This window comes from Oncorhynchus nerka, linkage group LG9b (assembly GCF_034236695.1).
Source record: "Oncorhynchus nerka isolate Pitt River linkage group LG9b, Oner_Uvic_2.0, whole genome shotgun sequence".
Taxonomy (NCBI): Eukaryota; Metazoa; Chordata; class Actinopteri; order Salmoniformes; family Salmonidae; genus Oncorhynchus; species Oncorhynchus nerka.
This window is the reverse complement of record NC_088424.1, coordinates 38,831,022-38,851,956: the sequence shown is the minus strand read 5'-3', so window position 1 is coordinate 38,851,956 and position 20,935 is coordinate 38,831,022. Positions and strand designations below refer to the sequence as shown.

Sequence of the window (20,935 nt, the reverse complement as noted above, 5' to 3'; positions counted from 1 at the left end):
CAGAGAGGGGGAAAGTTAAACAGAGATACAGAGAGGGGGAGAGAAAGTTAAACAGAGATACAGAGGGGGGAGAAAGTTAAACAGAGATACAGAGGGGGAAACAGAGATACAGAGAGGGGGAGAAAGTTAAACAGAGATACAGAGAGGGGAGAAAGTTAAACAGAGATACAGAGGGGGAGAAAGTTAAACAGAGATACAGAGAGGGAGAGAAAGTTAAACAGAGATACAGAGAGGGGAGAAAGTTAAACAGAGATACAGAGAGAAAGTTAAACAGAGATACAGAGAGGGGGAGAAAGTTAAACAGAGATACAGAGAGGGAGAGAAAGTTAAACAGAGATACAGAGAGGGGAGAGAAAGTTAAACAGAGATACAGAGGGGGAGAGGAGATACAGAGAGGGTTAAACAGAGATACAGAGAGGGGGGAGAGAAAGTTAAACAGAGATACAGAGAGGGGGAGAGAAAGTTAAACAGAGATACAGAGAGGGGAGAAAGTTAAACAGAGATACAGAGAGGGGGGAGAGAAAGTTAAACAGAGATACAGAGAGGGGGGAGAAAGTTAAACAGAGATACAGAGAGAAAGTTAAACAGAGATACAGAGAGGGGGAGAGAAAGTTAAACAGAGATACAGAGAGGGGAGAGAAAGTTAAACAGAGATACAGAGAGGGGGGAGAGAAAGTTAAACAGAGATACAGAGAGGGGGAAAGTTAAACAGAGATACAGAGGGGGGAGAAAGTTAAACAGAGATACAGAGAGGGGAGAGAAAGTTAAACAGAGATACAGAGAGGGGGGGAGAAAGTTAAACAGAGATACAGAGAGGGGAAACAGAGGGAGATACAGAGAGGGGGGAGAAAGTTAAACAGAGATACAGAGAGGGGGAGAGAAAGTTAAACAGAGATACAGAGAGGGGGAGAGAAAACAGAGATTAAACAGAGATACAGAGAGGGGGAGAAAGTTAAACAGAGATACAGAGAGGGGAGAAAACAAATACAGAGATACAGAAACAGGGGGAGAAAGTTAAACAGAGATACAGAGAGGGGGGAGTTAAACAGAGATACAGAGAGGGGGAGAAAGTTAAACAGAGATACAGAGAGGGGGAGAGAAAGTTAAACAGAGATACAGAGAGGGGAGAGAAAGTTAAACAGAGATACAGAGGGGGAGAGAAAGTTAAACAGAGATACAGAGAGGGGGAGAAAGTTAAACAGAGATACAGAGAGGGGAGAGAAGTTAAACAGAGATACAGAGAGGGGAGGGAGAAAGTTAAACAGAGATACAGAGGGGGAAAGTTAAACAGAGATACAGAGAGGGGAAAGTTAAACAGAGATACAGAGAGGGGGAGAAAAACAGAGATACAGAGAGGGGGAGAGAAAGTTAAACAGAGATACAGAGAGGGGAGGAGAAAGTTAAACAGAGATACAGAGAGGGGGAGAAAGTTAAACAGAGATACAGAGAGGGGAGAAAAGTTAAACAGAGATACAGAGAGAAAGTTAAACAGAGATACAGAAGGGGAGAGAAAGTTAAACAGAGATACAGAGAGGGGGAGAAAAGTTAAACAGAGATACAGAGGGGGGAAAGTTAAACAGAGATACAGAGAGGGAAAGTTAAACAGAGATACAGAGAGGGGAGAAAGTTAAACAGAGATACAGAGAGGGGGAGAGAAAGTTAAACAGAGATACAGAGAGGGGGAGAGAAGTTAAACAGAGATACAGAGAGGGGAGAAAAGTTAAACAGAGATACAGAGAGGGGAGAAAAGTTAAACAGAGATACAGAGAGAAAGTTAAACAGAGATACAGAGAGGGGAGAAAGTTAAACAGAGATACAGAGAGGGGAGAAAGTTAAACAGAGATACAGAGAGGGGGAGAAAGTTAAACAGAGATACAGAGAGGGGGGAGAAAGTTAAACAGAGATACAGAGAGGGGGGAAAAGTTAAACAGAGATACAGAGAGGGGAGAAAGTTAAACAGAGATACAGAGGGGGAGAAAGGGAGATAAGAGAGTTAAACAGAGATACAGAGAGGGGAGAGAAAGTTAAACAGAGATACAGAGAGGGGGAGAGAAAGTTAAACAGAGATACAGAGAGGGGGAGAAAGTTAAAACAGAGATACAGAGAGGGGGAGAGAAAGTTAAACAGAGATACAGAGAGGGGGGGAGAAAAGTTAAACAGAGATACAGAGAGAAAGGAGATACAGAGAAAGTTAAACAGAGATACAGAGAGGGGGAGAAAGTTAAACAGAGATACAGAGAGGGGGAGAGAAAGTTAAACAGAGATACAGAGAGGGGGAGAGAAAGTTAAACAGAGATACAGAGATTAAACAGAGATACAGAGAGGGGGAGAGAAAGTTAAACAGAGATACAGAGAGGGGGAGAAAGTTAAACAGAGATACAGAGAGGGGGAGAAAGTTAAACAGAGATACAGAGAGGGGGAGAAAGTTAAACAGAGATACAGAGAGGGGGGAGAAAGTTAAACAGAGATACAGAGAGGGGAGAGAAGTTAAACAGAGATACAGAGAGGGGGAGAGAAAGTTAAACAGAGATACAGAGAGGGGGGGGAGAAAGTTAAACAGAGATACAGAGAGGGGGAGAAAGTTAAACAGAGATACAGAGAGGGGAGAGAAAGTTAAACAGAGATACAGAGAGGGGGAGAGAAAGTTAAACAGAGATACAGAGGGGAGAAAGTTAAACAGAGATACAGAGGGGGGGGAGAAAGTTAAACAGAGATACAGAGAGGGGGAGAAAGTTAAACAGAGATACAGAGAGGGGAGAAAGTTAAACAGAGATACAGAGAGGGGGGAGAAAGTTAAACAGAGATACAGAGGGGGGGAGAGAAAGTTAAACAGAGATACAGAGAGGGGAGAGAAAGTTAAACAGAGATACAGAGAGGGGGAGAGAAAGTTAAACAGAGATACAGAGAGGGGGAGAAAGTTAAACAGAGATAAACAGAGATACAGAGGGGGAGAAAGTTAAACAGAGATACAGAGAGGGGGGAGAGAAAGTTAAACAGAGATACAGAGAGGGGGAGAAAGTTAAACAGAGATACAGAGAGGGGGAGAAAGTTAAACAGAGATACAGAGAGGGGGAGAGAAAGTTAAACAGAGATACAGAGAGGGGGGAGAAAGTTAAACAGAGATACAGAGAGGGGGAGAAAAGTTAAACAGAGATACAGAGAGGGGGAGAAAGTTAAACAGAGATACAGAGAGGGGGAGAGAAAGTTAAACAGAGATACAGAGAGGGGAGAAAAGTTAAACAGAGATACAGAGAGGGGGGGAGATACAGAAGGGGGAGTTAAACAGAGATACAGAGAGGGGAGAGAAAGTTAAACAGAGATACAGAGAGGGGGAAAGTTAAACAGAAACAGAGGGGGAGAAAGTTAAACAGAGATACAGAGAGGGGAGAAAAGTTAAACAGAGATACAGAGAGGGGAGAAAGTTAAACAGAGATACAGAGAGGGGGAGAGAAAGTTAAACAGAGATACAGAGAGGGGAGAGAAAGTTAAACAGAGATACAGAGAGGGGGAGAGAAAGTTAAACAGAGATACAGAGAGGGGGAGAGAAAGTTAAACAGAGATACAGAGAGGGGAGATACAGAGAAAGTTAAACAGAGATACAGAGAGGGGAGAGAAAGGAGATACAGAGAGGGGGAGAGAAAGTTAAACAGAGATACAGAGAGGGGTGAGAAAGTTAAACAGAGATACAGAGAGGGGGGAGAGAAAGTTAAACAGAGATACAGAGAGGGGAGAGAAAGTTAAACAGAGATACAGAGAGGGGGAGAGAAAGTTAAACAGAGATACAGAGAGGGGGAGAGAAAGTTAAACAGAGATACAGAGAGGGGAGAGAAAGTTAAACAGAGATACAGAGAGGGGGGAGAAAGTTAAACAGAGATACAGAGAGGGGGAGAAAGTTAAACAGAGATACAGAGAGGGGGAGAAAGTTAAACAGAGATACAGAGAGGGGGAGAAAAGTTAAACAGAGATACAGAGAGGGGGAGAGAAAGTTAAACAGAGATACAGAGAGGGGAGAGAAAGTTAAACAGAGATACAGAGAGGGGGGGGAGAAAGTTAAACAGAGATACAGAGAGGGGTGAGAAAGTTAAACAGAGATACAGAGAGGGGATACAGAGAGGGGGGAGAAAGTTAAACAGAGATACAGAGAGGGTTAAACAGAGATACAGAGAGGGGAGAAAGTTAAACAGAGATACAGAGAGGGGGGAGAAAGTTAAACAGAGATACAGAGAGGGGAGAAAGTTAAACAGAGATACAGAGAGGGGGGAGAAAAGTTAAACAGAGATACAGAGGGGGGAAAGTTAAACAGAGATACAGAGAGGGGGAGAGAAGATACAGTTAAACAGAGATACAGAGAGGGGGAGAAAGTTAAACAGAGATACAGAGAGGGGGAGAAAGTTAAACAGAGATACAGAGAGGGGGAGAAAGTTAAACAGAGATACAGAGAGGGGGGGAAACAGAGATACAGAGAGGGGAGAAAGTTAAACAGAGATACAGAGAGGGGGAGAGAAAGTTAAACAGAGATACAGAGAGGGGGAGAAAGTTAAACAGAGATACAGAGAGGGGGAGAGAGTTAAACAGAGATACAGAGAGGGGGAGAAAGTTAAACAGAGATACAGAGAGGGGGAGAGAAAGTTAAACAGAGATACAGAGAGGGGGGAGAAAGTTAAACAGAGATACAGAGAGGGGAGAGAAAGTTAAACAGAGATACAGAGAGGGGGGAGAAAGATTAAACAGAGATACAGAGAGGGGGAGAGAAAGTTAAACAGAGATACAGAGAGGGGGAGAAAGTTAAACAGAGATACAGAGAGGGGGAGAAAGTTAAACAGAGATACAGAGAGGGGGAGAAAGTTAAACAGAGATACAGAGAGGGGGAGAGAAAGTTAAACAGAGATACAGAGAGGGGGAGAAAAGTTAAACAGAGATACAGAGAGGGGGGAGAGAAAACAGAGATAAACAGAGATACAGATACAGAGGGGGGGAGAAAAGTTAAACAGAGATACAGAGAGGGGGAGAAAGTTAAACAGAGATACAGAGATAGATACAGAGAGGGGGAGAGAAAGTTAAACAGAGATAAGACAGAGATACAGAGAGGGGGAGAAAGTTAAACAGAGATACAGAGAGGGGAGAAAGTTAAACAGAGATACAGAGAGGGGGAGAAAGTTAAACAGAGATACAGAGAGGGGGAGAAAAAGTTAAACAGAGATACAGAGAGGGGGAAGTTAAACAGAGAGGGGGAGAGAGAGAAAGTTAAACAGAGATACAGAGAGGGGGAGAGAAAGTTAAACAGAGATACAGAGAGGGGGAGAGAAAGTTAAACAGAGATACAGAGAGGGGGAGAGAAAGTTAAACAGAGATACAGAGAGGGGGGGGGAAAGTTAAACAGAGATACAGAGAGGGGGAGAAAGTTAAACAGAGATACAGAGAGGGGGAGAGAAAGTTAAACAGAGATACAGAGAGGGGGAGAAAGTTAAACAGAGATACAGAGAGGGGAGAGAAAGTTAAACAGAGATACAGAGAGGGGAGAAAGTTAAACAGAGATACAGAGAGGGGGAGAGAAAGTTAAACAGAGATACAGAGAGGGGAGAGAAAGTTAAACAGAGATACAGAGAGATACAGAGGGGGAGAGAAAGTTAACAGAGATACAGAGAGGGGAGAGAAAGTTAAACAGAGATACAGAGAGGGGGAGAGAAAGTTAAACAGAGATACAGAGGGGGGAGAAAGTTAAACAGAGATACAGAGAGGGGGAGAAAAGTTAAACAGAGATACAGAGAGGGAGAGAGTTAAACAGAGATACAGAGAGGGGAGAGAAAGTTAAACAGAGATACAGAGAGGGGGAGAGAAAGTTAAACAGAGATACAGAGAGGGGGAGAGAAAGTTAAACAGAGATACAGAGAGGGGGAGAAAGTTAAACAGAGATACAGAGAGGGGAAAGTTAAACAGAGATACAGAGAGGGGGAGAAAGTTAAACAGAGATACAGAGAGGGGGAGAGAAAGTTAAACAGAGATACAGAGAGGGGGGGGAGAAAGTTAAACAGAGATACAGAGAGGGGGAGAAAGTTAAACAGAGATACAGAGAGAGATAAACAGAGATACAGAGGGGGAGAGAAAGTTAAACAGAGATACAGAGAGGGGGGAGAAAGTTAAACAGAGATACAGAGAGGGGGAGAAAGTTAAACAGAGATACAGAGAGGGGGAGAAAAGTTAAACAGAGATACAGAGAGGGGGGAGAAAGTTAAACAGAGATACAGAGAGGGGGAGAAACTTTAACAGAGATACAGAGGGGGAGAGAAAGTTAAACAGAGATACAGAGAGGGGGAGAAAGTTAAACAGAGATACAGAGAGGGGAGAGAAAGTTAAACAGAGATACAGAGAGGGGAGAGAAAGTTAAACAGAGATACAGAGAGGGGAGAGAAAGTTAAACAGAGATACAGAGAGGGGGAGAGAAAGTTAAACAGAGATACAGAGAGGGGGGGAGAAATACAGAGAGGGGAGAAAGTAAACAGAGATACAGAGAGGGGGAGAAAGTTAAACAGAGATACAGAGAGGGGGAGAGAAAGTTAAACAGAGATACAGAGAGGGGGAGAGAAAGTTAAACAGAGATACAGAGGGGAGAGGGGAGAGAAGAGAGGGGGAGAAAGTTAAACAGAGATACAGAGAGGGGGAGAAAGTTAAACAGAGATACAGAGAGGGGGAGAGAAAGTTAAACAGAGATACAGAGAGGGGGAGAGAAAGTTAAACAGAGATACAGAGAGGGGAGAAAGTTAAACAGAGATACAGAGAGGGGGGAGAAAGTTAAACAGAGATACAGAGAGGGGGAGAAAGTTAAACAGAGATACAGAGAGAAAAGTTAAACAGAGATACAGAGAGGAGAAAGTTAAACAGAGATACAGAGAAGAAAGTTAAACAGAGATACAGAGAGGGGGAAGAAAGTTAAACAGAGATACAGAGAGGGGGGAGAAAGTTAAACAGAGATACAGAGAGGGGGAGAAAGTTAAACAGAGATACAGAGAGGGGGGAGAAAGTTAAACAGAGATACAGAGAGGGGGGGAGAGAAAGTTAAACAGAGATACAGAGAGGGGATACAGAGAGAAAGTTAAACAGAGATACAGAGAGGGGGATACAGAGAAAAAGTTAAACAGAGATACAGAGAGGGGGAGAAAGTTAAACAGAGATACAGAGAGGGGGGAGAAAGAAAGTTAAACAGAGATACAGAGAGGGGGAGAGAAAGTTAAACAGAGATACAGAGAGGGGGAGAAAGTTAAACAGAGATACAGAGAGGGGGAGAGAAAGTTAAACAGAGATACAGAGAGGGGATACAGAGAAAGTTAAACAGAGATACAGAGAGGGGAGAGAAAGTTAAACAGAGATACAGAGAGGGGAGAGAAAGTTAAACAGAGATACAGAGAGGGGGAGAAAGTTAAACAGAGATACAGAGAGGGGGAGAGAAAGTTAAACAGAGATACAGAGAGGGGGGAGAAAGTTAAACAGAGATACAGAGAGGGGGAGAAAGTTAAACAGAGATACAGAGAGGGGGAGAAAGTTAAACAGAGATACAGAGAGGGGGAGAGAAAGTTAAACAGAGATACAGAGAGGGGGAGAAAGTTAAACAGAGATACAGAGAGGGGGAGAGAAAGTTAAACAGAGATACAGAGAGGGGGAGAAAGTTAAACAGAGATACAGAGAGGGGGGAGAAAGTTTAACAGAGATACAGAGAGGGGAGAGAAAGTTAAACAGAGATACAGAGAGGGGGAGAGAAAGTTAAACAGAGATACAGAGAGGGGGAGAAAGTTTAACAGAGATACAGAGAGGGGGAGAAAGTTAAACAGAGATACAGAGAGGGGGAGAGAAAGTTAAACAGAGATACAGAGAGGGGGAGAAAGTTAAACAGAGATACAGAGAGGGGGAGAAAGTTAAACAGAGATACAGAGAGGGGGAGAGAAAGTTAAACAGAGATACAGAGAGGGGGAAAAGTTAAACAGAGATACAGAGAGGGGGAGAGAAAGTTAAACAGAGATACAGAGAGGGGGAGAAAGTTAAACAGAGATACAGAGAGGGGGAGAGAAAGTTAAACAGAGATACAGAGGGGGGAGAAAGTTAAACAGAGATACAGAGGGGGAGAGAAAGTTAAACAGAGATACAGAGAGGGGGAGAAAGTTAAACAGAGATACAGAGAGGGGGAGAAAGTTAAACAGAATACAGAGATAAACAGAGATACAGGGGGGAGAAAGTTAAACAGAGATACAGAGAGGGGGAGAAAGTTAAACAGAGATACAGAGAGGGGGAGAAAGAAACAGAGATAAAGAGAGTTAAACAGAGATACAGAGGGGGGAGAGAAAGTTAAACAGAGATACAGAGAGGGAGAAAGTTAAACAGAGATACAGAGAGGGGGAGAAAGTTAAACAGAGATACAGAGAGGGGGAGAGAAAGTTAAACAGAGATACAGAGGGGGGAGAAAGTTAAACAGAGATACAGAGAGGGGGAGAAAGTTAAACAGAGATACAGAGAGGGGGAGAAAGTTAAACAGAGATACAGAGAGGGGGAGATGCTAAACAGGGAGAGAAAGTTAAACAGAGATACAGAGATACAGGGGGGGAGAAAGTTAAACAGAGATACAGAGGGGGGAGAGAAAGTTAAACAGAGATACAGAGAGGGGGAGAAAGGGAGATACAGAGAGAGAAAAGTTAAACAGAGATACAGAGAGGGGGAGATACAGAGAAAGTTAAGAGGGGGAGAGAAAGTTAAACAGAGATACAGAGAGGGGGGAGAGAAAGTTAAACAGAGATACAGAGAGGGGGGGAGAAAGTTAAACAGAGATACAGAGAGGGGGAGAGAAAGTTAAACAGAGATACAGAGAGGGGAGAAAGTTAAACAGAGATACAGAGAGGGGGAGAAAAGTTAAACAGAGATACAGAGAGGGGGAGAAAGTTAAACAGAGATACAGAGAGGGGGAGAAAGTTAAACAGAGATACAGAGAGGGGGAGAGAAAGTTAAACAGAGATACAGAGAGGGGGAGAAAGTTAAACAGAGATACAGAGAGGGGGGAGAAAGTTAAACAGAGATACAGAGAGGGGGAGAAAGTTAAACAGAGATACAGAGAGGGGGGAGAAAGTTAAACAGAGATACAGAGAGGGGGAGAGAAAGTTAAACAGAGATACAGAGAGGGGGAGAGAAAGTTAAACAGAGATACAGAGAGGGGGAGAGAAAGTTAAACAGAGATACAGAGAGGGGGAGAAAGTTAAACAGAGATACAGAGAGGGGGAGAGAAAGTTAAACAGAGATACAGAGAGGGGGGAGAAAGTTAAACAGAGATACAGAGAGGGGGAGAAAGTTAAACAGAGATACAGAGATGGGAGAAAGTGAGAGTGACATTATGTGATGAATGTGAGGAGGTGTAGGTGTGATGTCAGTAGTTTTGGAGTGGTTTCTGCTCTTACGATAAAGCCTTGGCTTTCTTTCCACAGAGCTCTGAAATATGTCCAACGCACACACTGTGTGTGAGTTACATTCTGTAGGACAGTTCAGTAAGACACACACACACACACACACACACACACATACACAATACACACACACACACAGGAGACCTCAGAGACACTCCGGCACTTTACGAATGCATGAAAGTGTTGTGCTGGAATCTCTCCAGTTCACTATCAGAGGCCTCAGCCAAGGCAACCCTCCCACACTAACCAACTCTCCAGTTCACTGCATTATCAGAGGCCTCAGCCAAGGCAACCCTCCCACACTAACCAACTCTCCAGTTCACTGCATTATCAGAGGCCTCAGCCAAGGCAACCCTCCCACACTAACCATCTCTCCAGTTCACTGCATTATCAGAGGCCTCAGCCAAGTCAACCCTCCCACACTAACCATCTCTCCAGTTCACTGCATTATCAGAGGCCTCAGCCAAGTCAACCCTCCCACACTAACCATCTCTCTAGTTCACTGCATTATCAGAGGCCTCAGCCAAGTCAACCCTCCCACACTAACCATCTCTCCAGTTCACTGCATTATCTGAGGCCTCAGCCAAGGCAACCCTCCCACACTAACCATCTCTCCAGTTCACTGCATTATCAGAGGCCTCAGCCAAGGCAACCCTCCCACACTAACCATCTCTCCAGTTCACTGCATTATCAGAGGCCTCAGCCAAGGCAACCCTCCCACACTAACCATCTCTCCAGTTCACTGCATTATCAGAGGCCTCAGCCAAGGCAACCCTCCCACACTAACCAACTCAACATGCAATGTGTATGTGGGGACTGATTCTGAATCCTTCCTGGCATCTAGATTGCAGCAGTATATTAGAATCCATTCCCCCCCTTCCACCTACATAGTAAAATGATACCAGGCTCAATACTAGTGAGTACAATATTGTGAGTCTGTCTGTTTCTTCTCTGGCTCGTCTTCCTCTGTGACTCAGTTACCACACTCAGACACAAAGGGTTTTTATTGTCCACTCTAAACAGACTATAAACGCTCTATAACAGCTCTCCAAAGGCTCTATAACAGTTCTATAATGGCTCTATAACAGCTCTCTAAAGGCTCTATAACAGCTCTCTAAAGGCTCTATAACAGCTCTCTAAAGGCTCTATAACAGCTCTCTAAAGGCTCTATAACAGCTCTCTAAAGGCTCTATAACAGTTCTATAATGGCTCTATAACAGCTCTCTAAAGGCTCTATAACAGCCCTCTAAATGCTCTATAACAGTTCTCTAAAGGCTCTATAACAGCTCTCTAAAGGCTCTATAACAGTTCTATAATTGCTCTATAACAGCCCTCTAAAGGCTCTATAACAGCCCTCTAAAGGCTCTATAACAGCTCTCTAAAGGCTCTATAACAGCTCTCTAAAGGCTCTATAACAGTTCTATAATGACTCTATAACAGCTCTCTAAAGGCTCTATAACAGCTCTCTAAAGGCTCTATAACAGTTCTATAATGGCTCTATAACAGCTCTCTAAAGGCTCTATAACAGCTCTCTAAAGGCTCTATAACAGTTCTATAATGACTCTATAACAGCTCTCTAAAGGCTCTATAACAGTTCTATAATGGCTCTATAACAGCTCTCTAAAGGCTCTATAACAGTTCTATAATGGCTCTATAACAGCTCTATAAAGGCTCTATAACAGTTCTATAAAGGCTCTATAGAGGCTCTATAGCAGCTCTATAGAGGCTATATAAAGGCTACAGTATATTGCATCCACTGTGCAATTCAGCCAGTTGATAGACTGTCTGTCCGAGGAACAGTGTGTAGAGGTGTGGTGTAATAGCGAGTGTGTGATTCAGACAGAGTGTGTGTGTGTGTGTGTGTGTGTGTGTGTGTGTGTGTGTGTGTGTGTGTGTGTATTCACAGTAAAGGTATAGCCATCCAAACACACATCTTCTGGCAGGAGTGTGTGGGAACGTCATGGTCTTTTTGACTACTGTTCCTGGGCCTGCTGTGGCGTTTAGCTCAGAATATTTTCATTCAGGTCTGAGCTGGTCTCAAATCAGTTGTTTCTATCAACAGAGACCAGACACAATCTGTGGGGAAGTTCTCCTAAGACCATCTAAACAATAGAACTGTCTCTATTCATGTTCAATGGCAGAAGTCGGTTAGATTGTGTCCACAACTTTCTTTGTCTTCAAATAATTGATGTAGTGCTGAGGAAACTATGCCCACACAAGATACCCAAAATAACCATAACATTTTATATAATATATAATGACTGTATGACCATTTGTTGATCTACATGGACTTTCAAATAGAGCCATTTAGCTTTTATCCAAAGCGACATACGGGGACGGAAGTTAGTCTCCCTTGTTTCTGTGACTCAGAGTTTCTTGCGTGTACTCAGAGACAGGATGCTCAATGCGCAGTTGGTTTCCTCTATGTGTCTGTGGTCAGGCTGTCTGCCAATCACATCAATGTTTCCTACTTACCTATACTGATTCATTATCCTAAACTGCATTCATTTCTAAAAATGTTTGTGGCATAACCCACCAAAAGGATTGAAAGAAGGTTAACTTACGTTTTAAAGCAGGGGTCCCCAGACATGAGCTGTGTGCTGATGACGACCTGTGACAGAGGTGACAGAAAACCCATGTCAGCAGGGATCATACACATCCACAGGCCCTATGAAATAGAATAAAGTCGCCCCTTGACACTGATCTAAGGTCAGTTTCGTCTTTCTCCCTTTCACCGTTTCAGGTTAGTATTTAGGATAGGTAAGCTGATCCTAGACATGTGTCTAAGTACAACTTCTACCCAAAACATCTACAACATCCATTCACAGGGTTACAGGTGCCTGTCCTATATCGCAGGCCCAGACCTGCCTGTCTTCATGCACATGTCAGAGCAGTTGCATCATTAGGATACTTCATCCTGAACTGTACTGAGTGATATTACACCCCTAGTTACTGACTGTTTACCCATACACACTAGTAAACATATGGTGACTAGGGGGCAGGGCAGGGTGACAACCAACAATTAGCTTTCTCCCAATGTGTGCCAATACTCAGCTATGTTGGCTATGACTCAACAACCTCACGCGGTTCCCTTTCTCTCCTCTCCCTCATGACCACTCATTAGTAACAGGCTTTTCACCTATCCAGGCATTTCAGATCAGTGGTCCCAGTGTAGACAAGTAGAGCAACCCATTCTAGAGTAGTAGAATCAGAGCCAAGTAGAGCAACCCATTCTAGAGTAGTAGAACAGAGCCAAGTAGGGAAACCCATTCTAGAGTAGTAGACACAGAGCCAAGTAGAGCAACCCATTCTAGAGTAGTAGACACAGAGCCAAGTAGGGAAACCCATTCTAGAGTAGTAGACACAGAGCCAAGTAGAGCAACCCATTCTAGAGTAGTAGACACAGAGCCAAGTAGAGCAACCCATTCTAGAGTAGTAGAATCAGAGCCAAGTAGAGCAACCCATTCTAGAGTAGTAGAATCAGAGCCAAGTAGAGCAACCCATTCTAGAGTAGTAAGAACAGAACCAAGTAGGGCAACCCATTCAAGAGTAGTAGAATCAGAGCCAAGTAGAGCAACCCATTCTAGAGTAGTAAGAACAGAGCCAAGTAGAGCAACCCATTCTAGAGTAGTAGAATCAGAGCCAAGTAGAGCAACCCATTCTAGAGTAGTAGAATCAGAGCCAAGTAGAGCAACCCATTCTAGAGTAGTGGAACAGAGCCAAGTAGAGCAACTCATTCTAGAGTAGTGGAACAGAGCCAAGTAGAGCAACCCATTCTAGAGTAGTAAGAACAGAGCCAAGTAGGGCAACCCATTCAAGAGTAGTAGAATCAGAGCCAAGTAGAGCAACCCATTCTAGAGTAGTAAGAACAGAGCCAAGTAGAGCAACCCATTCTAGAGTAGTAGAATCAGAGCCAAGTAGAGCAACCCATTCTAGAGTAGTGGAACAGAGCCAAGTAGGGTGTGGCATAGTAGGACAGACTCTAGTCCCGTACTGTAACTTCCTGAAGGGAGTTGTGGACTGGTGGGAATGTTCTGGAGGCCTGTCTAACTGGACTGAACTGTACCTTGAGTATGGAGTTGTCCTGTCTGGTGTTCTTGGTATCGTAACCCTCTAGTAGACATCGCCGCGTGGTGCTGCCAGAGCCAGCAAACTCTGACAGGTTCAGGTCAGCAAAACCCAGCTACAGAGGAGAGTGAGAACAGATATATTCAGGTTTATGGAAACAGCTTGGCAACAGAGCCTCAGTTCCACAGAGTTGTAATACAGAGCACTCTGTTGTAGTAGTAGACCCAGAGCATGCTTATAACAATCACAAACATAAGAAGCTACTGTAGTGGGCAAAAACTAGGAAGTATTCCCATACTATCAATGCACTATCCATTTAAGAATGAGTCATGCGGTAGTGGTGACCTCATTCTTTAGTGATATTCTCATATCAGGTGTTAAATGACTAACAGTAATTTGTATTAGGATAAGAATGTTCAGGTATTTATTTACTTCTAAAATGCCAGTATGCCTAGTTTGTCACTAGCTAGGTTTCCATCCAATTGGCATAAGATTTTCATTTAAAAAAAATCGGCATTAAAGAAAATATGCTAATTTTCTCACCACTGGTGTGTTTCCACCAAATTGACTTAAAATGATAAAAATCATTGCGTTAAAGTTGTTGTTCTCATCACAGCTCTTTTTATACAGTATAACTTGGTTAGGGACTAGGGACTATGAATTCAAGAGCAAAATATTACCTTTGCAAAGGTCTTTCCACCCTTCATTTCCTAAAAACAGATAAGAGAAAGTAGTTATCAATCCAAAATGACCCTCTTGGTGTGTAACAACAACTAAGCTACAGAAACACTTTTGTCAAAACACACTTGCAGCAAAGGTGTCAGTGATGTATCCTGACATATCCTGTAGTATACCAATTAGTAGTCTGTTCTAGAATCTACAGTAGTAGTAGTAGACCAATTAGTAGTCTGTTCTAGAATCTACAGTAGTAGACCAATTAGTAGTCTGTTCTAGAATCTACAGTAGTAGACCAATTAGTAGTCTGTTCTAGAATCTACAGTAGTAGACCAATTAGTAGTCTGTTCTAGAATCTACAGTAGTAGACCAATTAGTAGTCTGTTCTAGAATCTACAGTAGTAGACCAATTAGTAGTCTGTTCTAGAATCTACAGTAGTAGACCAATTAGTAGTCTGTTCTAGAATCTACAGTAGTAGACCAATTAGTAGTCTGTTCTAGAATCTACAGTAGTAGACCAATTAGTAGTCTGTTCTAGAATCTACAGTAGTAGACCAATTAGTAGTCTGTTCTAGAATCTACAGTAGTAGACCAATTAGTAGTCTGTTCTAGAATCTACAGTAGTAGACCAATTAGTAGACTACAATTAGACCAATTAGTAGTCTGTTCTAGAATCTACAGTAGTAGACCAATTAGTAGTCTGTTCTAGAATCTACAGTAGTAGTAGTAGACCAATTAGTAGTCTGTTTTAGAATCTACAGTAGTAGTAGTAGACCTAGAATCTACAGTAGTAGACCAATGTTCTAGAATCTACAGTAGTAGTAGTAGACCAATTAGTAGTCTGTTCTAGAATCTACAGTAGTAGACCAATTAGTAGTCTGTTCTAGAATCTACAGTAGTAGTAGTAGACCAATTAGTAGTCTGTTCTAGAATCTACAGTAGTAGACCAATTAGTAGTCTGTTCTAGAATCTACAGTAGTAGTAGTAGACCTATTAATAGACTGTTTTAGAATCTACAGTAGTAGTAGTAGACCTATTAGTAGACTGTTCTAGAATCTACAGTAGTAGTAGTAGACCTATTAGTAGTCTGTTCTAGAATCTACAGTAGTAGTAGTAGACCTATTAGTAGTCTGTTCTAGAATCTACAGTAGTAGTAGTAGACCTATTAGTAGTCTGTTCTAGAATCTACAGTAGTAGTAGTAGACCTATTAATAGACTGTTTTAGAATCTACAGTAGTAGTAGTAGACCTATTAGTAGACTGTTCTAGAATCTACAGTAGTAGTAGTAGACCTATTAGTAGACTGTTCTAGAATCTACAGTAGTAGTAGTAGACCTATTAGTAGACTGTTCTAGAATCTACAGTAGTAGTAGTAGACCTATTAGTAGTCTGTTCTAGAATCTACAGTAGTAGTAGTAGACCTAATAGTAGTATGTTCTAGAATCTACAGTAGTAGTAGTAGACCTATTAGTAGTCTGTTCTAGAATCTACAGTAGTAGTAGTAGACCTATTAATAGACTGTTTTAGAATCTACAGTAGTAGTAGTAGACCTAATAGTAGTCTGTTCTAGAATCTACAGTAGTAGTAGTAGACCTAATATTAGTCTGTTCTAGAATCTACAGTAGTAGTAGTAGTAGACCTATTAGTAGACTGTTCTAGAATCTACAGTAGTAGTAGTAGACCTATTAGTAGTCTGTTCTAGAATCTACAGTAGTAGACCTATTAGTAGTCTGTTCTAGAATCTACAGTAGTAGTAGACCTATTAGTAGACTGTTCTAGAATCTACAGTAGTAGTAGATCTAATAGTAGTCTGTTCTAGAATCTACAGTAGTAGACATATTAGTAGACTGTTCTAGAATCTACAGTAGTAGTAGTAGACCTAATAGTAGTCTGTTCTAGAATCTACAGTAGTAGTAGTAGACCTAATAGTAGTCTGTTCTAGAATCTACAGTAGTAGACCTATTAGTAGACTGTTCTAGAATCTACAGTAGTAGTAGTAGACCTATTAGTAGATTGTTCTAGAATCTACAGTAGTAGTAGTAGACCTAATAGTAGTCTGTTCTAGAATCTACAGTAGTAGACCTATTAGTAGACTGTTCTAGAATCTACAGTAGTAGTAGTAGACCTAATAGTAGTCTGTTCTAGAATCTACAGTAGTAGACCTAATAGTAGTCTGTTCTAGAATCTACAGTAGTAGACCTATTAGTAGACTGTTCTAGAATCTACAGTAGTAGTAGTAGACCTATAGGTAGTAGTTGGACTATTCTTGTAGGCAGTTAAACTTCACACAGCATTCACATTGCTTTGACAGAGTTGTTGTAGTGAGTCCTGTACCTTGCGCACAGACACCCGGCACACACAGGGGTCCAGTACTCCTGTCCCAGCGTTGGCACTCATCTTACACAGGAAGGAGAACCTCTTCCTCCAGCGCACACAGTTAGCCTGGACCTGCTCCCTGGAGAAGACACACATACATAACTTATAGCAAAATAACCCCAAGACTGAAAACACATAGATCATGTATAGACAAATCTTTTCAAATCAATATCTTCTCATTTTAGTTTACTTCCTGAATTGACTGCCTTCAATTTGAATTGAGTCCAATCCTGATAGACACACACACATGCACACGCACACGCATGCGCACACATACAGTTGATTGGAATGTTTAGCTACAATACACATTAATCCCTAGATCTGATTCATGGCTAAAATAAATATATGTCAATAAAGACACCACAGTTAATGACAAGATCCTGTGTGCTGTTCTCTGGAAAGGGTGTGACAGTTACGCCACAGAACATAAATGCCCTCAAGGTAAAAGAACACAAACTCTCCCATGCTCTAAGTAAGTGAATGATAGATTCTGAAATACCATGGTGGTGAAGAACACGCATTGACTCTTTAGAACAAGGGATATATATGGTGTTTCAGCCTTAATGCAGGTGACAAACATATAGTTTGGTAGCCTAGTGGTTAGAGTGTTGGGCCAGTAACCGAAAGGTTGCTAGATTGAATCCCTGAGCTGACAAGTTAAAAATCTGTTGTTCTGCCCCTGAAAGAGGCAATTAACCCACTGTTCCTAGGCTGTCATTGTAAATGAGAATGTGTTCTTAACTGACTTGCCTAGTTAAATAAAGGTTAAATAAATAGTTGATGATTCTCAACTGGGGAGCAGGAGAGGTAAAAAATAGCTGTCGGCCGAAGCAGATAGGTACTATTAAAAAGTATTTTAAATAATCACATATCACTTACAATGCTGCTTTTCCATCACACATTCAGTGACTCAGAGGAGGCTAATGGCCTGTGTGTGTGTATGTTTGGATGAGCCTAAGAAGATGGAAAAACATGTTTTTCTACAAAACAAGATACACTACATCACAAAATCATGTGCATTAATATGGAGTTGGTCCCCTCCTTTGCTGCTACAACAGCCTCCACTCTTCTGTGAAGGCTTTCCACTAGATGTTACAACATTGCTGCGGGGACTTGCTTCCATTCAGCACAAGAGCATTAGTGAGGTTGGGTACTGATGTTGGGCGATTAGGCCTGGCTTGCAGTCTGCATTCCAATTCATCTCAAAGGTGTTCGATGGAGTTGAGGTCAGGGCTCTGTGCACAACAGTCATGTTCTTCCACACCGATCTCGACAAACCATTTCTGTATTGACCTTGCTTTGTGTACGGGGCATTGTCATGCTGAAACAGGAAAGGGCCTTCACCAAACAGAATTGTCTAGTATGTCATTGTATGCTGTAGAGTTAAGGTTTCTCTTCACTGGAAATAAGGAGCCGAACCATGAAAAACAGCCTCAGAACATTATTTCTCCCGCACTAAACTTTACGGTTGTTACTATACATTCGGGCAGGTAGCATTCTCTTGGCATTCGCCAAATTAGTCAGTCGGACTGCCAGATGGTGGAGCAGGACTCATCTCTCCAGAGAACGCGTTTCCACTGCTCCAGAGTCCAAATGGCGGCGAGCTTTAAGCCACTCCAGCCGACAATTGGCATTGCGCATGTTGATTTTAGGCTTGTGTGAGACTGCTCGGCCATAGAAACCCATTTCATGAAGCTCCCGACAAAAAGTTATTGTGCTGACGTTGCTACCAGAGGCAGTTTGGAACTCAGTAGTGAGTGTTGCAACCGAGCACAGTCTATTTTTACGCGGTACACGCTTCGGCACTCGGCGGTCCTGTTCTGAGAACTTGTGTGGCCTACCACTTTGCAGCTGAGCCGTTGTTGCTCCTAGACATTTCCAATTCACAATAACAACACTTACAGTTGACCGGGGCAGCTCTAGTAGGGCAGAACTTTGACGAACTGACTTGTTGGAAAGATGGCATCCTATGACGATACCACGTTGAAAGTCACTGAGCTCTTCAGTAAGGCCATTCTATTGCCAATGTTTGTCTATGGAGATTGTATGGCTGTGTGCTCAATTTTATACACTTGTCAGCAAAGGGTGTGGCTTTTAAATAGCCAAATCCTCTCATTTGAAAGGGTGTCATTTAAAGTGGAACTGATCTTATTCAAATATGTTCATATACACCCCGAGGAAGAATATTACACTTTTTAAAAACATTTTCTGACAAGCGAGCACTTAGATATAGTCATTTTAACATTTTCATAAATTCTTAGAATGTTTGTGAATTATGTATACTGGGGCTTTTCTGGCCATGCGTTTAGACAATCAATAGACACTGCAGTAAATAAAACTGAATAAAAAACATCTGTCTCGTCCAAAAGCACTCACAAACTTTTACAGATGCACAGGCTGTATCACCGCCTGGTACGGCAACTGCTCCGCCCACAACCGTAAGGCTCTCCAGAGGGTAGTGAGGTCTGCACAACGCATCACCCCGGGGGCAAACTACCTGCCCTCCAGGACACCTACACCACCCGATGTCACAGGAAGGCCATAAAGATCATCAAGGACAACAACCACCTGAGCCACTGCCTGTTCACCCCGCTATCATCCAGAAGGCGAGGTCAGTACAGGTGCATCAAAGCTGGGACCGAGAGACTGAAAAACAGCTTCTATCTCAAGGCCATCAGACTGTTAAACAGCCACCACTAACATTGAGTGGCTGCTGCCAACACACTGACTCAACTCCAGCCACTTTAATAATGGGAATTGATGGGAAATTATGTAAAATATATCACTAGCCACTTTAAACAATTCTACCTAATATAATGTTTACATACCCTACATTATTCATCTCATATGTATATGTATATACTGTACTCTATATCATCTACTGCATCTTTATGTAATACATGTATCACTAGCCACTTTAACTATGCCACTTTGTTTATATACTGCACTCACTACCATCTACTGTATCTTGCCTATGCCACTCTGTACCATCACTCATTCATATATCTTTATGTACATATTCTATCCGCTTACACTTGTGTCTATAAGGTAGTAGTTTTGGAATTGTTAGCTAGATTACTTGTTGGTTATTACTGCATTGTCGGAACTAGAAGCACAAGCATTTCGCTACACTCGCATTAATATCTGCTAACCATGTGTATGTGACAAATAAAATTTGATTTGATTTGTTTGATTTGAACGGGAGTCTACACAGAACGGTGCGCCATAGGCAAGCAGAGCTACAGTAGGCCTTTATACAAACAAGCCACTTCCCACATGGGCCTGCCATCATTCAGTGAACTGGACTGTGTGTTTACAGGTAGTTGCAACAGCGTGACTTTAGATCATTAGAACGTATTCGCCAAAAGCCACAAAATACAACTGAATCGATATCTGCAAATATGTAAAAACCACAGGAGTCCTCTTAACTTTGGGAACGTTACAGTCCTATTAATCAGAGAACCATTCAAAGGTAGTCTCTCCCTCAGTTATACAAATCAACAACAACAACAACTAATGCTAACCAGAGCAAGATGAGTTCAAATATAACGAAGGAACATTAGATAAACCCTCTCAAACTTTTTCAGCTAGTTGGCCGTCAAAATTGCACTGATAAATTATGTGGAATTGTAGGCTGCTCTTCCTTCTGCAGCTTGCCTACCACTGCATGCTTGTCCCAACCAAGCACCCAAGCTAACAGGCTAAAGTCCCAACCAAGCACCCAAGCTAACAGGCTAAAGTCCCAACCAAGCACCCAAGCTAACAGGCTAAAGTCCCAACCAAGCACCCAAGCTAACAGGCTAAAGTCCCAACCAAGCACCCAAGCTAACAGGCTAAAGTCCCAACCAAGCACCCAAGCTAACAGGCTAAAGTCCCAACCAAGCACCCAAGCTAACTGGCTAAAGTTAGCTAGCTTTCTAACTTCTTCCAGACACAAATGAGAGCACACCTCACTCTGATCATTTTTCTCGCCGTAGCAGAGCTGGTTAGGCAGTTTACATGTTCTCTAGAGTTTTCTTGACTAACTATTACTTGTAGTAAACAATTGTTGGAAAAATGACTTGAGTCATGTACAAAGTAGATGTCCTAACTGACTTGCCAGAACTATAGTTTGTTAACAAGAAATTAGTGGAATGGTTGAAAAATGAGTTTTAATGACTCCAACGTAAGTGTATGTAAACTTACGACTTCAACTGTGTGTATATATATATATATATATATATATATATATTAATTCTAATTCTCTCTTTCTTTCTCTCTCTCGGAGGACCTGAGCCCTAGGACCGTGCCCCAGGACTACCTGACATGATGACTCCTTGCTGTCCCCAGTCCACCTGACTGTGCTGCTGCTCCAGTTTCAACTGTTCTGCCTTATTATTA

The 20,935-nt window shown here is 42.2% G+C and overlaps 1 protein-coding gene across 1 annotated transcript in view; it reads right to left on the bottom strand.

Moving 5' to 3' along the window:
• The window catches only part of LOC115120141 (EEIG family member 2-like), a 49,119-nt gene that overhangs the window by 21,724 nt on the left and 6,460 nt on the right, over positions 1 to 20,935 (bottom strand). The window contains exons 2-5 of the mRNA XM_065013674.1: positions 16,514 to 16,634; positions 14,186 to 14,215; positions 13,504 to 13,620; positions 12,002 to 12,048 (exon numbers count right to left, since the gene is read on the bottom strand). Of these exons, the coding sequence (XP_064869746.1) occupies positions 12,002 to 12,048; positions 13,504 to 13,620; positions 14,186 to 14,215; positions 16,514 to 16,634 (315 nt within the window). The remainder of the gene's footprint in view (positions 1 to 12,001; positions 12,049 to 13,503; positions 13,621 to 14,185; positions 14,216 to 16,513; positions 16,635 to 20,935) is intronic.